At 44.6% G+C, this 15,061-nt stretch overlaps 1 protein-coding gene across 2 annotated transcripts in view; it reads left to right on the top strand.

Annotated features, from left to right (window-relative positions):
• The window catches only part of GRAMD1B (GRAM domain containing 1B), a 309,236-nt gene that overhangs the window by 66,300 nt on the left and 227,875 nt on the right, over positions 1–15,061 (top strand). For both annotated transcript variants that reach the window (XM_040326384.1, XM_040326383.1), the window contains exon 2: positions 5,695–5,757. In XM_040326384.1, coding sequence (XP_040182318.1) covers positions 5,695–5,757 — 63 coding nt within the window. The remainder of the gene's footprint in view (positions 1–5,694; positions 5,758–15,061) is intronic.

Raw genomic sequence — 15,061 nt, 5'->3', positions numbered from 1 at the left:
CGAACAACGGTCTGTTGAATTTTCAGAATGTGTGTACACAAGTCCATCGGACAAATTACAAACACGCATGCTCGGAATCGATGCTCACCAAACACATTAGCAGAAGGTACCCAAAGGGTGGCGCTACAGCAGGGCTCTACAAATCCCGGTCGCCAGGTCGCCATGGCGACTAGAAATAGGGTCCTGGCGACTTGGCTTGGAAGGGGGGGCATCTGGTGGTGAGCCGTGGTATTACAAGTTATTACCACCAGATGTGTAAGCTGGCGCCATCTGGTGGTGGCCGTTGGTATTACAAGTTAAGCATTACAAGTTAAACAGCAATTCTAATGAAATTTTTCACTATTTTTCACTATTTTCACTGCCATCTTCTTCCCTCTAATTAGAACCCCCAAACATTATATATATTTTTTTTATCCTAACACCTTAGAGAATAAAATGGCGATCATTGCAATACTTTCTGTCACGCCGTATTTGCGCAGCGGTCTTACAAGCGCACTTTTTTGGGAAAAAATTACATTTAATAAAAAAATAAGACAACAGTAAAGTTATGCCCATTTTTTTTTATATTATGAAAGATAATGTTCCGCCGAGTAAATTCATACCCAACATGTCACGCTTCAAAATTGCGTCCGCTCGTGGAATGGTGACAAACTTTTACCCTTTAAAATCTTCATAGGCGACGTTTAAAAAAAATCTACAGGTTGCATGTTTTGAGTTACAGAGGAGGTCTAGGGCTAGAATTATTGCTCTCGCTCTACCAATCATGGCGATACCTCACATGTGTGGTTTGAACATCGTTTACATATGCGGGCGCTGCTCACGTATGTGTTCGCTTCTGCGCGCAAGCTTGTCGGGACGGGGCGCGTTTTCTGGCTCCTAACTTTTTTAGCTGGCTCCTAGATTCCAAGCAAATTTGTCAAACCCTGTAGAGCTTAAAAACGACGTAGTCCATAACTACGTTCGTGTTTGTTGGCCGACAGTTCTTTGCTGTTTGTATGCAAGACAAGTTCCTGGCCAACACCCTTCGGAAAAAAAGTCAGAGGCTTTGTCTGCGGAAAATCTGATTGTGTGTGTGTGTGTGTGTGTGTGTGTGTACAAGGCTTTACACTTGCACAATGTCACGGATTTTGTAGGATTAGTCAGGTGTATGATTAACCAATTGCCATGAGCAGGTGCTAATGATCATCCATTTCATATGTAGGTTGAAACTAGAAACACCCATCTAGGAGGCTTTAAACTGGGTGAGGAATATCTAAACTCTGCTACTGAGCCCTGGTTCACATTGGTGCGATTTGGCATGCGATCTGACGTGTCAAATCGCATGCCAAATCGGCGTCAATTGCTGGCGCGCGCACCGCTTTCCAAAGTAGTTTCTGTACTACTTTCGCCGATTTATTTTATTGTATTTTATTTTTTACATCTGTGCAGAGACCTGCACAGATGTCTCTGAAATCATCTCCGAAATCTGGACCGACATGCGGGAATGAAATCGTGCGAGTTCAACTGAACCCATAGGATTTCATTCCCTCGCTCAGTGTGAATCTGGGGTAAGGTGAGTTTAGAGAAGCATACCTCCCAACTTTTTGAGATGGAAACGTAGTAAAAGGTATGTAGGCATAGGATACACCCCCTGCAACTCCAACTTAACCACTTCCTACACTACCTCTAGTGGCCGAAAAGTGCCACTTAAACAGAGGAAAAAGGGCCGCTAAAATGAGCAGCGCTTTACCGCTAATGCACGGACGGCCCCAGTGAGAGAGGGGTCTTAACGCTGGGTTCAAGCTGGTGCGCTGTGCGAGATCACATGTGATTCGCACTGCACTGCTGTGCAAATCACATGCGACGTCTGTGTGATGCAAATTCAGCCATACAGATTGTATGGCTGAATTCGCATCACATTCAGGCCAAAGTCATGCAGGACCCTTGGTGTGTTCACACCTATGCGATCTGGTTCATGTCCGAATTGACAGTTCGCACTGTGATATGCGATATCTGGGGGTGTCACTAACTTTGTATTGACACTCCCAGTAGTTCACATAAGGCAGTGTGACCTGCCGACGAGTCGGGTGCGACTCGCAGGGCACCAATGTGAACCGAGCCTTAGCCTAGGTTCAGCTGAACTTGCACGATTTTAAACCGGCAATGCAGTCCAACTTTAGGGGCAATTTCATAGACATCTGTGCGGATGTCTATACAAATCGCCCCCCAAAGTCACAAAAAGTAGTACAGGAACTACTTTTAGGAATCTGTGCAGGGCGGCCCCCAATTTGGACGGTGCCATTGCCGGCAATAGCTGCCCATTTGACATGTCAAATTGGATTGGATTTGAACAGGGGCTGGGGCAATTTCAAAGACAGTCTGTGCAGAATAACAAAAAAATCTGAATTGTACCCCCTGCTCCGCCACTCCTACTAGCATAGGGGGGTGTATTTTTTCCATTATCTATGCCCCTTTCTGATGATCATTTGCTGGTCGGAGTGGAGCGACTATTTCTTCAGTTTCGGGTGCATGCCCATTCAGCTCCGCTCGCATGTTCTTCTGCCTCTTCTGCTGCCCGACCAGCCGCCTGCCTGCTTATGTCCTTGCCTTCACTTATTTGGAGTGATCTTCCTCCGCTCAGTAATAGCCGGGGGGCGCGGAGAGTGAGACTTGACTGGCTGTGAGGTGGGCGGTGGTGGTGACGGGCAGAGTCGCTTATTGCCGCCATTACTAGTAAAAAAAAATGTCCCTGGATTTAATTTTAAAAATCTGGTCACCTTACATAGAGGGGGTGGTGTGACAGAGGGGGCATCGCCCCGTGCACCCTTAATGGATCTGATGAAGGGCGTAAGCATGTGAGCCTGAAACGGAAACCATGGAATACTACCTTTTTATGGAGTGCTTTTGTATATGCTTGAACAAGTGGTTCAATAAAATTGTATGTGCAGCAATCCTGTGGATTTTTATTTATATATACACACTGGGTCAAGGTTAGGTGTGGGTTAATTTGGGAGGGTCTATACTTCCCCTACAAGCCTGCTTCATACAGGTGATCTCAGGTGTGTACAGAGAAGAGATGTGTGTGCAGCCCAGGTCCCAGGATTCTCATGGACATTCCTGGTTGGTGAGTTTGCTATACTTTTAAATGTTTGCTGGAGACAAGTACATAGCTGTCTCTGTTTACAGACTTTATATTGTGCTGGTTTTAGGTTTGGTTTACACTGAAATGAGCATTTTCTATTTTTGACAGCCCATTCATTTCAATGGGCTGCCAAACCCATGGGAGAGCCCCAAAAATAGGTCAGGGACGAGTTTTAAAAATGATGCCAGATATATGATACTGCGATACCATGAGGTTTGGTGGCAGCAAATGCACTGCTTTTACTAGAAGAGTTTGGGGTGCCATTACCAATAAAGGCACCCGCACATGTCTAGCAGGGGCAGCATGTGCGTCTGTGGTGTGGGAAACATGAAAAGAAATGCACCTTTCCCGCACCCGCATGTTTTGATGTGAACGGGATCTTGGGCTCCATTCACACCATGTTTTTTAACACGGGCTCCTATAGAACATGTTCACATCTATGCATTTTTATGCCTCTGGGTTTTTGGATAGGGTCAGGGACTTTTTAAAATTCAAAAAACGCAGCTTTTTCTGCTTATTTTATTTTATTTTTTTTGGTTCAATAGACTTCAATTGAGACACTGCAGAAAAGCATATAATGAGTTTTTGACACGTTTTGCATTATTTAATGTGCATAAAAAATGTGTCAAAAATGTGTGTCTGAATACTTGGAAAGCACAGCAAAAAACACTGCAGAAACACCCAAAATCAACGTGCATAAATGTGAATTGAGCCTAATGCTGGCGCCTAGGGTTGCCACCTCATCCCTTTTAAAACAGAACACATATGAATTACACAGGTTCTGTGGCTGATTTAATGCAGGTAAGGCACCAAATGAGTCTAATTACCACCTTAATTAGCCACAGAACCTGTGTAATTCATATGTGTTCTGTTTTAAAGGGATGAGGTGGCAACCCTACTGGCGCCACACTTTAAAAAACTGACTTTTCAACTGATTTTTTGTATAGACGAACATTCGGCCGTGAGCGCAAACGATTGGTGCCATCATATAATGACCGATAAATCGTTCGGTGGACATAATTTAATGCAACTTGAAGTTGCCTTGTAAGTTGCCTGATGATTCATACTCAAGTCTTGTCGAAGTTGCCTCCCAAAGTCGTGCTGGAAGTCGTATTGCCAGGGATGGACTGACCACTGGGACTACAGGGAGTTTCCCGGTGGGCCAATGGCTCAGTGGGCCGGCTTCAGTGACAGCGGACCGCCGCCCCCCTCCGCTCCTCTATCTCTTCCTCCCGGCAGAGCTCACCTCCTCTCCCTCCCCGCAGCACTCACCTGGGGGGGGAACAGAGAATCAGGGGGAGGAGCAGAGGAGCAGGGGGGACGACAGAGGAGCATGGGGGAGGGGACAGACAGCTGACTCAACAGCTATGGCCTGGGAGTTTCTCAATTCTGCCTAATCTTGTCCCATAAGGGTGGGCACCAAACTGATTCTTAGCCCCGGGTGAAAAAATGTTTAGCTTCCCCACTGGTACTGCCTATAAGAGTACCAGTACCAGCCGTTCTACTCTAGTAAAGTAGAATGGCTAGTGGTTAGTGAAGGGGGAGAGGGGGCTTGGGTGGCCGGGGGGGGGGGGTTGGTAGATGTCTGGCCGCCATAGGAGAGACCTATCAAAGTGGGCCAGTCTGGTCGAAGTCCAGGGCCAAATTTTTGTCCCAGTCCAGCCCTGCGTGTTGCCCCTGTGTGAACCAACTCTTACTGTCCGAAAAACAACAAACTTTCGACATGACTGAACTTCGGTAGATTTTTCGTATAGTGGTCAGCATTAGATCTCATTTGCTTTAGCGTTGGACTCTGAAGTGTGATTCCCCATTCCAATCGCTCATCAGAGAGACTTTGTGAGGCAATGAGGAGGCGGCTGGAGTGGCTCCATTCACTTTAATGGGGTGCTTTTGGTGGTCAGTAGTGCTCGCCGAAACCATTGAGTTTTATAATTCCTTCTGTGGCCACAAAGCAAATCCTTGTGGCCCAGGTATGTGCTTGCCCCCTGGCCACTGCCTTTCCAGCTAAAGGGGATAGAGATTGGGGGTGGTAAAATCACAGCAACAACCGCTAGTGTAACTGAGCACAGTTGAAGCAAAAGAAAAACATTTGTGTCTGTTTGCTGGCCAATAAAGCGGACTTTACATTTCTAAGCTGAGCTGCAAACACCTTTTTCTCAGACACTATATAAAAATTTGATATTCTCACCCAAAATGAATCCCCAGGGCACAGCAATGATGTTTAATGATCAGGATGACATTTGCATTCGCTGCACAAGCATCAAATTCTCATGTAAGTGAATTCAATGCCATTCAAATTTTTTAGTGTTTGGAAACCTTGGAAAAGAAAAAAAAAAACGCTGTTATGCTAATTTGCCAATAAAATGTATTTTCTGTTTTCATTCAGTTTTAACGTTCGCTCTGTTTACTGCTGCCATTATATTGCCCCTCTTTACATATAATAAAAACTGTTGTGTACTCAGCCTGTCTCTGTATTTAATTCAGTGCTTGTGAAGCTTGTGTGTTCCTACAGAAGAAAGAAAAAAATATCTCATTCATGAGAGTAAATGTTTTTTTTTTCTCTTTTCATACAGATTGGACATAATGGAGCCCCCAGAAGTTCGGCGGCGATGGAGGAAGTATTCATCAGGAAATAGGTGTTGTATTCTTTACAATGTAAATCATGTTTAACAGACTAATTCCGTTTTTGGTTTGCTGTGCTCTAAAAGACGGCCAAACAAAATAACGTGGCATAAAATGTATTGCATGTCAGTTCCTCACACGATTCTGAAAGTGGTAATAATCTGCAGAGAAAAGGGACTGAGGAATTTGTCTTCGGTCCCTTTCTCTGTCTCCAGAGAAAGTTCCCCTGGAAAGGTGCATTTTAGTGCGGCGGACCTTAAAGAAAATTTTGATTTAGAAAAAAAATATAACAAACATGTTATACTTACCTGCTCTGTGCAATTATTTTACACAGAGCAGCTCCAAACTGCCTCTTCTCGGGTCCCATGGAAGCGCTCTGGGCTTCTCCCCCTTGTTGAATGTCCCCATAGCAAGCCGCTTGCTATAGCGGGAACTTGTGCATGCTTGCTCCCAAGCCGGCTCTCTGTGTCTATAAGACCCTCTCCTCGCTGGCTGTGATTGACAGCAGCAGTAGCCATTGCATCTCAGCCAATAAGGAAGGAGAGACCCGGTGATGCCTGCAGATGCAGGCATTACCCTAGTACTGACTTTTAGAGCCAGCGGTTGGCTCTTTAGTCATAACAACCGATGCGGCTAAAATCCACTCGGCTCTTATCTTAAAGGACTTCCGCCGTCTAGCCTGAGAACTGAACAAAGCCGGATTTGGCTCTGATTGGTTCTCCGATGTAAAATCCCAGAAGCGACATCACAACGTCGCTTCCAAGACCTCCTCTGTAACCGTTATTTTTTTTTATTTTTTTTGAAGCGTCGCCTATGGAGATTTTTAGGTATCGTAGTTTGTCGCCATTCCACGAGTGTGCGCAATTTCAAAGCGTGACATGTTGGGTATCTATTTACTCTGTGTAACATCATCTTTCACATTTTAAAAATTGGGCTAACTTTACTGTTCAGTTTTTTTTTATTCATAAAAGTGTCTTCTTTTTTCCCCCCAAAAAAATGCATTTGAAAGACCTCTGCGCAAATACGGTATAACATAAAATATTGCAACAATCGCCACTTCATTCTCTAGGGCAGTGATGGTGAACCTTGGCACCCCACATGGTTTTGGAACTACATTTCCCATGATGCTCAACTACACTGCAGAGTGCATGAGCATCATGGGAAAGGTAGTTCTAAAACATCTGGGTTGCCAAGGTTTGCCATCACTGCTCTAGGGTCTCTGCTAAAAAAAAGATCTATAATGTTTGGGGGTTCCAAGTAATTTTCTAGCAAAAAATAGTGATTTCAACTTTGTAAGCAATAAGTGTCAGAAAAAGGCTTGGGTGTGAAAGGGATAGAATACATCCCTTTCATTTATTTTATAGCCACTTTAAGAAGGGATTGATTGTGTTTGCAGGAACTGCTTTAAGCATTACTCCTCCTTTGATGTAAAATAGTTTAATCCTTTCTGGTAAGTGATATAAGTGGATTGATCCCCCGAAATCAGACTCTCTCCTGGCACAGACGGGATGTGCTGTGTTATAAAGGATATGTTCCTGGGTGGTGCTCTCTGGTATTACCGGGCAGTTCAGTTTTGGCAGCTTTACATGAAATGCTTCCTTCAGAATAAAGTGGGAACATTTCTGCAAGGGGAGGAAATACTTGTACTATGTCGGTGAACCTATTTTGTTGTCTAATTCCCAACATGCCCAGCATGACAGGAGGAGAAGGCTACGAAGTAGCACTGGTCTCTGTGCCCCCCCCGGGATATCCTCCGGGAGAAACTCATGATGAGCCTGGGAATTCCTCCCCTATGAATGCCTAATCTATCTCTACTTATGAACGTTGCTTGTATATTATTAAAGGCAGGGCTTTTTTTCTCAGACAATAGGTGCAGGAACTCCCCCTTTCCGAGTCACCCCTTTTCTCCGCTCCTACCCACCTCCCAGTACCGTCCCTTTTAGACAATAAAGAACCAATTATCATTTTGTGGTGCTAAGTAATTTGTATGGAATTTGGTAATGATATCAAGAAAAGCAGTAAAATAAATCCCCTGAAGCCAGGAGCAATAGATCCCCTAACAACAATGGACCACCCACAACAAAATTCCCCCCGCCGGCAACAATAGACTCCCGGTAGCATCAACAGATCTCCGCACAGCCAGCATTAATAGACTCTCTGGCTGCCATCAACAATAAACCCCTCCCCAACAGTAGATCTTTCAGCAACAACTGGCCCCCCAGCAACCTAAACCCCCCCCAGCAACAATGGCTCCCCCACCAGCAACAATAGACCTCCTCAGCAACAATAGACCCCCCTGCAAAAATAGATCCCCAGCAGTGAGCATCAATACCCTGCAGCGCACCCCTTGCCATTACATAGTCAGTCCAGAAGGTGCCGGAACTGCGTTCCCCCGCGTTCCCGCTGAAAAAAAGCCCTGATTAAAGGTATCCCAAACCTCACTGAGTTCCACGGCCCCATAACTTTTTTATGAGAAGGGAGATGGCAGAACAAATGTTTTATGATCTGTACAGTTCTGCTTTTCTTGCTCTTTCTTCCGGTGTCATACTTCTAAGCGATATATAATGCCATGGGTAAACCTGCACATCTTCCTCCAGACAAAATCCACACAATTGTGGCATTGTATTTCAGGGCTAAAACAAAAAGAAAAGGAGGGCGCACCGACCTTGTGCATTACCACTTAAATTTTTTAATAAAAACAAAATAAAAAGCAATGGCCCTACTCACAAAAGAATAAGTAAGCGCTTTTCAGACAGCTGGACTGGACCTCACGGCACCTGCCAGTAGAACTTCAGACATCTGAACGGCTGACGCATTTCTGGGGCGTACCCCCTTCTTCAAAGCCTAGATGGTCCGTGATATATTGTATTTGAGGCGGCACACTGTTGTGATGGGTCATTTGTTACACACAATATACCTATACTGCATTATAGTGATCGTGTTGATGAGTGTTCAGTCCTGCAGGATTTTCTAACGCTTCTAAAAAGCGCATTTGTAACGATACACAGTGGAACCTTGGATTACACGCATAATCCGAACCAGGAGAATGCTTGTAATCCAAAGCACTCGCATATCAAAGCAAGTTTCCCCATTGAATTCGTTCTGCATCAACTTCTATGGCATGCAATGCCGCATGTGGCCAGAGGTGGGAAGCGTTGGAGAGCCTTAAACTCGGACAGCTTGGCTGATCTCGGAAAGGTTCGGAAACGCTCAGGAATGGAGTATTTCCAAATATTTCCGAACGGCTCGGAACGGCTTCAAACCGTTCCGAGTGTCAGCGGGGCCCCCGCATCTCTGGCCAAATGAGGTACTGCACACCCAATTAGCATGAATTCTGCTTGTTTTGTGAGACAACAGTCACAAACTGAGTCAGGACTTAAAAATTAAAAATTGCTCATTATTTAAAACGCTCGTTAATCGCGTTACTCATCACCAAGGTTTCACTGTAGTAGCCAACATCATGTACTATATATAAAACGGGGGTATTCCTGCGCTATTATGGGTAAATAGAGTTAATCAATGGTGCCGCAAACACCGTAAGGGTCAAACACTACCCACGAAAGAATCACAAAAAAATCAAATAGTGGTGTTGCGCTCCCTCATGAAATAACATATAAACCTAGATATATGAATGCAGAGAGAATAAATGATATAAAATTATATAAATAAATATATAAAGTGCTGCTGTGCTGCAAACAAGTGACTACAGGTGAAATGATATAAAGTGCAATGAATAATATATATTTAAAAATGTTATAATAATAATTAGAATAAAAACAATGCTTGTAGAATTAGAAACAAATGGAAATAAAGTCCATTGTGAGTGTAGCAAAAGGTGCTAAAGTGCTGGCGAATCTCAGAAGGGGAAAATCAATTCCTCTGGGTCCAGGGTGCAGAGTGTAGTGTTGCTGGTTCTCTGTAACAGTACCAGGTGGCACTGTGACTTCTGTGAGAGGTGGCTCTTCGGTGTAAGTAACACCCGTGGGTGTACTACCTGTGGCAGGCGCAACACTATAAAGTGCCTCATGCGCTGTGGCATTAGAAGAATTGTGATATCTCTGACTTTTCAGTCCGACAAGACTGTCTATTACTCTGAAAATTCCTCTATTGCCGTTCTTTGGAAGCAGTAAGGTTTAAAGAGCACACCAAATGCTTAAAATAACTTCTTTATTAACTTCACTTTTCTTCATAGATAACACTGCTGTAAATACTGTGCTCGCCGTTTTGCGCTACGTCGGCGTAGCGTATATTCGATATGCTACGCTGGCATAACTATACGCCAAGGTATGTGAATCCGGGCCATTATTTTCATCAAAATTCGACACACAGTACCCCACGATGACAACATGCACATTTAGGGCCAGTTCACACCAGACGCAGTTTTGTACAGTTTTGTGTGCATTTTTCTGCACTAAAAATGCATGCGCAGTGTTTTCCATGTATTCCAATGGCTCTAGTTCACACCATGCAGTCAGTTTCCGGTGCAGAAACTGACCGGAGACTGACTGCATGGTGAGAACTAGAGCCATTGGAACACATGAAAAAAGCGCTGTGCATGCATTTTGTGCAGAAAAAAAGCTCACGGAACTGCGTCCGGTGTGAACTGGCCCTTATTAAAAATAAAAAATGAAACAAATCCCATGTACATAAGTATTCACAGCCTTTGTCATTAAGCTGAATATTGAGCTTAGGTGCATCCTGTTTCCACTGATCATCCTAGAGAAGTTTCTACAACTTGATTGGAGTCGTCCTGTGGTAAATTTAGTTGATTGGACATGATTTGGAAAGGCACACTCCTGTCTATAGAAGATCCCACAGTTAAAAGTGCATGTCAGAGCACAAACCAAGCCATGGAGTCCAGGGAATTGTCTGTAGACCTTGAGACAGGATTGTATTGAGGCATAGATCTGGGGAAGGGTACAGAAAAATGTCTGCAGCATTGAAGGTCCCAATGAGCACAGTGGCCTCCATCGGTAAATGGAAGAAGTTTGAAACCACCAGGATTCTTCCTAGAGCGGGTCGCCTGGTTAAACTGAGTAATCGGGGAGAGGGGCCTTAGTCACGGAGGTGAACAAGAACCTAATGGTCACTCTGACAGAGCTCCAGTGTTACTCTGTGGAGAGGGGAGAACGTTCCAGAAGAAGAACCATTTCTGCAGCACTCCACCAATCAGGCGGCCTGTATGGTAAAGTGGCCAGACAGAAGTCACTCCTCAGTAAAAGGCACCTGAAGGACTCTCAGACCATGAGAAGCAAAATTCTCTGGTTTGATGAAACAAAGATTGAACTCTTTGGCCTGAATGGTACGCATCATGTCTGGAGGAAACCAGACATCACTCATCACCTGGCCAATACCATCCCTACAGTGAAGCATGGTGGTGGCAGCATGATGCTGTGGGGATGTTTTCAGCGGCAGTAACTGGGAGACTAGTCGGGATTGAGGAAAAGATGAATACAGCAATGTACAGATTAGTTGGGTACCTGCAGAGAGCTCTATATCCTGTGAGCTCTATCTGGTGCTCTGTTTATTTGGGTACCTATAGAAAGCTCCTTACCCTGTCTACTGTATCTGGTGCCCTAAATTACTGGATGCCTACAGAAAGCTATGTACTATATCTGCTCTCTCTAGATTGGCTGGACACCTGCAAAAGGCTCTGAACCTGCACAGAGCTCTATACTCTGTCAGCTCGCCTTGGTGTCCTAGAGGAATCCATACACTATAATCACTACGTAATGCTTTAGATTTTTTGGTTGCCTACAGAGTGTTGTATACACTATCAGTTCTATCTGGTACCCTAGATTTGGACACCTGCAGAGGACTTCATACCCTTCATCTCTCCCTGGTACTTTTAGATTAGTTTGGTACCTGCAGAGGACTCTGTACCCTATAGACTCTACTTGATGCCGTAGATTAGTTGGGTAGTTGCAGACGGCTCCATGCCCTGTCTGCTCTCCCTGGTGCCCTAGATTAGTTTGATACCTGCACAGGGCTCTGTACCCTGTCTGCTCTCCCTGGTGCCCTAGATTAGTTTGATACCTGCACAGGGCTCTGTACCCTGTCTTCTCTCCCTGGTGCCTTAGGTTATTTGAGTAGTTGTAGAGGGCTCTGTACCCTGTCGGCTCTCCCTAGTGCCCTAAATTAGTTGGGTAGTTGCAGACAGCTCCGTGGCTTGTTGGCTCTCCCTAGTGCCCTAGATTAGTTGGGTACCTGCAGAGAACTCTGTACCCTGTCTGCTCTCCCTGGAGCCCTAGATTAGTTGGGTAGATCTAGAGGGCTCTGTACCCTGTCCGCTCTCCCTGGATCCCTAGATTAGTTGGGTAGATCTAGAGCAGGGATATGCAATTAGCGGACCTCCAGCTGTTGCAAAACTACAAGTCCCATCATGCTTTTGCCTCTGAGTGTCATGCATGTGGCTGTCAGAGTCTTGCTATGCCTCATGGGATTTGTAGTTCTGCAACATCTGGAGGTCCGCTAATTGCATATCCCCGATCTAGAGGGCTCTGTACCCTGTCTGCTCTCCCTGGCGCCTTAGATTCGTTTGGTAGTTGCAGAGAACTCTGTACCCTGTCAGCTCTCCCTGGTGCCTTTGATTAGTTGGATAGCTTTAGGGGGCTCTATACCCTGTCTTCTCTCCCTGGTGTCCTAGATTAGTTGAGTAGATACCTTCCCGTGGTGTAGCATTGTGTGCTTCCCCTCTCAGTAATAACTGTCACACTGTATGTGTCATTCCAGCACTGATCTGTTCTCCTGTTTCTATGTGAATCACTTCTGCATCAATGCTTTATCCACGTCGCGTGAGCCGGATGTACCCATCATATCCCCCATTCATTAAGCTTCGGGAACTTGTAACTGGAATATACTTTGTGTTCTGATATTCCCTTTGCTTGAGATGATGATGATGATAATAAAATTATAAATATAAAATATTTCAGAGGAAAACCACATCTGAGATTTAACCTTTTATCTTTCCATTGGGTGACAGTTGTTCAGCAGCATATTCGACCATGCAGTAACATGTATCTAATTATAGATAACTAAGATAAAATCATTATTGCATAAAGGGTAAATTTAGTCATTAGATTTCCTCTAGCAGGTAAAGAATTGTCTGTTCACATAATGGAACAATATTGTATTGCATGGAACATTCTAAACACTTGCCATAATAGGGATACCCCCTATTCTACTGACTCCATCCTTCTATTATCAAAAGTGGATGTGATTCTGCGCAACGTATCTCACAGAATTAGTGACACATAAAAATATGACCACATGAGAACCCAGAAATTGGGAACCAAAAAAATTAATATTAGAAAAAAGTGATGAGTGATAAATATAATAAGTATATATAATAATATAGGAGAGTCATCAAACTCAAGAATACATGAATCAAATAAAATTGCAATAAAGTCCAAAAAGATGTATAAATCACTCCAGCAAGGAATGCTGGATAAGTGATGTGCAAGAAATAATCCCAAAATAAATATGGTGAATCCTGCCAGATAGGGATGTTTGATAATGCTGAATTCAAAACATGAAATAATAATTCTATTATCATCGGGGTGGAATACCAGCAAGTAATTGGGGGGGTACCACTTCATGTAATCCTTCCATTGTTAAAGCATCTTTGATATATATGCTATGGGCCAGATTCAGGTACAGCGGCGTAACTTTGAGCGGGCGTAGCGCATCTCATATGTTACATAGAGAGGCAAGACCAGTATTCACAAAGCACTTGCTCCCTAAGTTACGGCAGCGTAGCGTAAATGGGCCGGCGTAAGCCCGCCTAATTCAAATTAGAAAGGTAGTGGGCGTGTTGTAATAAAATTAACCGTGACCCAATGTAAATGAATGGCCAAACGAACGGCGCATGCGCGCGCATGCTCAGAATCACGTTGCATATACCCCCCAAGATACGACGGCTCAATGCATACGACGTGAACGTAACCTACGCCCAGCCCCATTCACGTACGACTTATGTAAACAACGTAAAATCCGACGGCTGTTCCAACGTCCATACCCTAACATGACTTGCCCCTGCTTTATGAGGGATAACTTTACGCCGGACGTACGCCTTACATAAACAGCGTAGCTTACTGTGACGGGCGCAAGTATGTTCGTGAATCGACGTATCTAGGTCATTTACATATTCGACGCGTAAATCGATGGAAGCGCCCCTAGCGGCCAGCGTAAATATGCACCAAAGCTACGACGGCGTAGGAGACTTGCATCGGTCGGATGGAGCCAGAATTCAGGCGTATCTGGTTTCAAGAATACGGCGCATACAGTAGATACGACGGCGCATCAGTGGACTTGCGTGGCGTATAAGAAGATACGTCGGCGTAAGTCCTACCTGAATCTGGCCCTTAGTTGAGCTTTATATGTTGTGAAGATTGCACAATGTTCCTTTTATTTATTTATTTACAATTTTAATGATTTTCAATAAAATGATAATTTTTTTTAAGTAATATGTTTTGATTGCCTTAAAAATCCCACCAAATGAGGATATGCTTTAAAACAACACTTGCCACAAAGCATCCTGTTGGTCGGGTAAAGGTTCATATAGAATATATATAGATGGTGTTATTCTGCAGAGATCCGTTCTCTTGTTCTCGCCCCATCAGCTGCTGAACACACAGAACGGGAAGCCTGTGATGACTGGCTCCGGGGATGTGCACTGGCTCCTCTTTGCAGCATCTGCGTTGCTGGGTACCGAGCGCCCATGATCCTGAGTAAGGCTTGTCTCTGGGCATCTATTGATTTCAGTGCGTTCTCTAGGCCAAAGGCAGCTCTGCATTCCCACTGCTGGGGACACAGTGTACAATGATGAATGTAGCTGGATGAAGTCACTGCGAGCGACCAATCGCTGTGCAGCTTTCAGCAGCAGCTTCTGCAGATGAACCGAGCATCACGCACTGTCAGAATGGGAACAAATCCCCAGCTCCCTGACAGGCTCTAGTAATAAGTTCCTGTGTTTTTGGAGTGAGGCTTTAAGGTGAGTGTGCTGTATAGAATTGGCATTTTCAGATTCAGTTTTCTGCTTCTAAATGCATATTTGATTCCCTCGTCCTGTTCCTCCCTCCCCCTTGCATCGTCCTGTCCCACAGAGCAGCCTATCTCATTCCTGTGACCTCTGCACCAAAAAATCTCTGACCAACACCCAATGTTCCTGAGTGTATAGTACCACCTCCTCCTGTGCCCAGCTCCTGCCTTTCACCACTCCCACTGCACAGCCATCCCAACGCTAAAATGATGGGTTCCAGGTCATCCCAAACTCTGTATCCCGCCACCATGATGCATTGCTCAGCATCTGCATCCATC

Source organism: Rana temporaria, chromosome 10, assembly GCF_905171775.1.
Source record: "Rana temporaria chromosome 10, aRanTem1.1, whole genome shotgun sequence".
In the NCBI taxonomy this organism is placed as follows: domain Eukaryota; kingdom Metazoa; phylum Chordata; class Amphibia; order Anura; family Ranidae; genus Rana; species Rana temporaria.
Note: the sequence above shows the minus strand (reverse complement) of the source record. Positions and strands in the feature narration are given on the sequence as shown.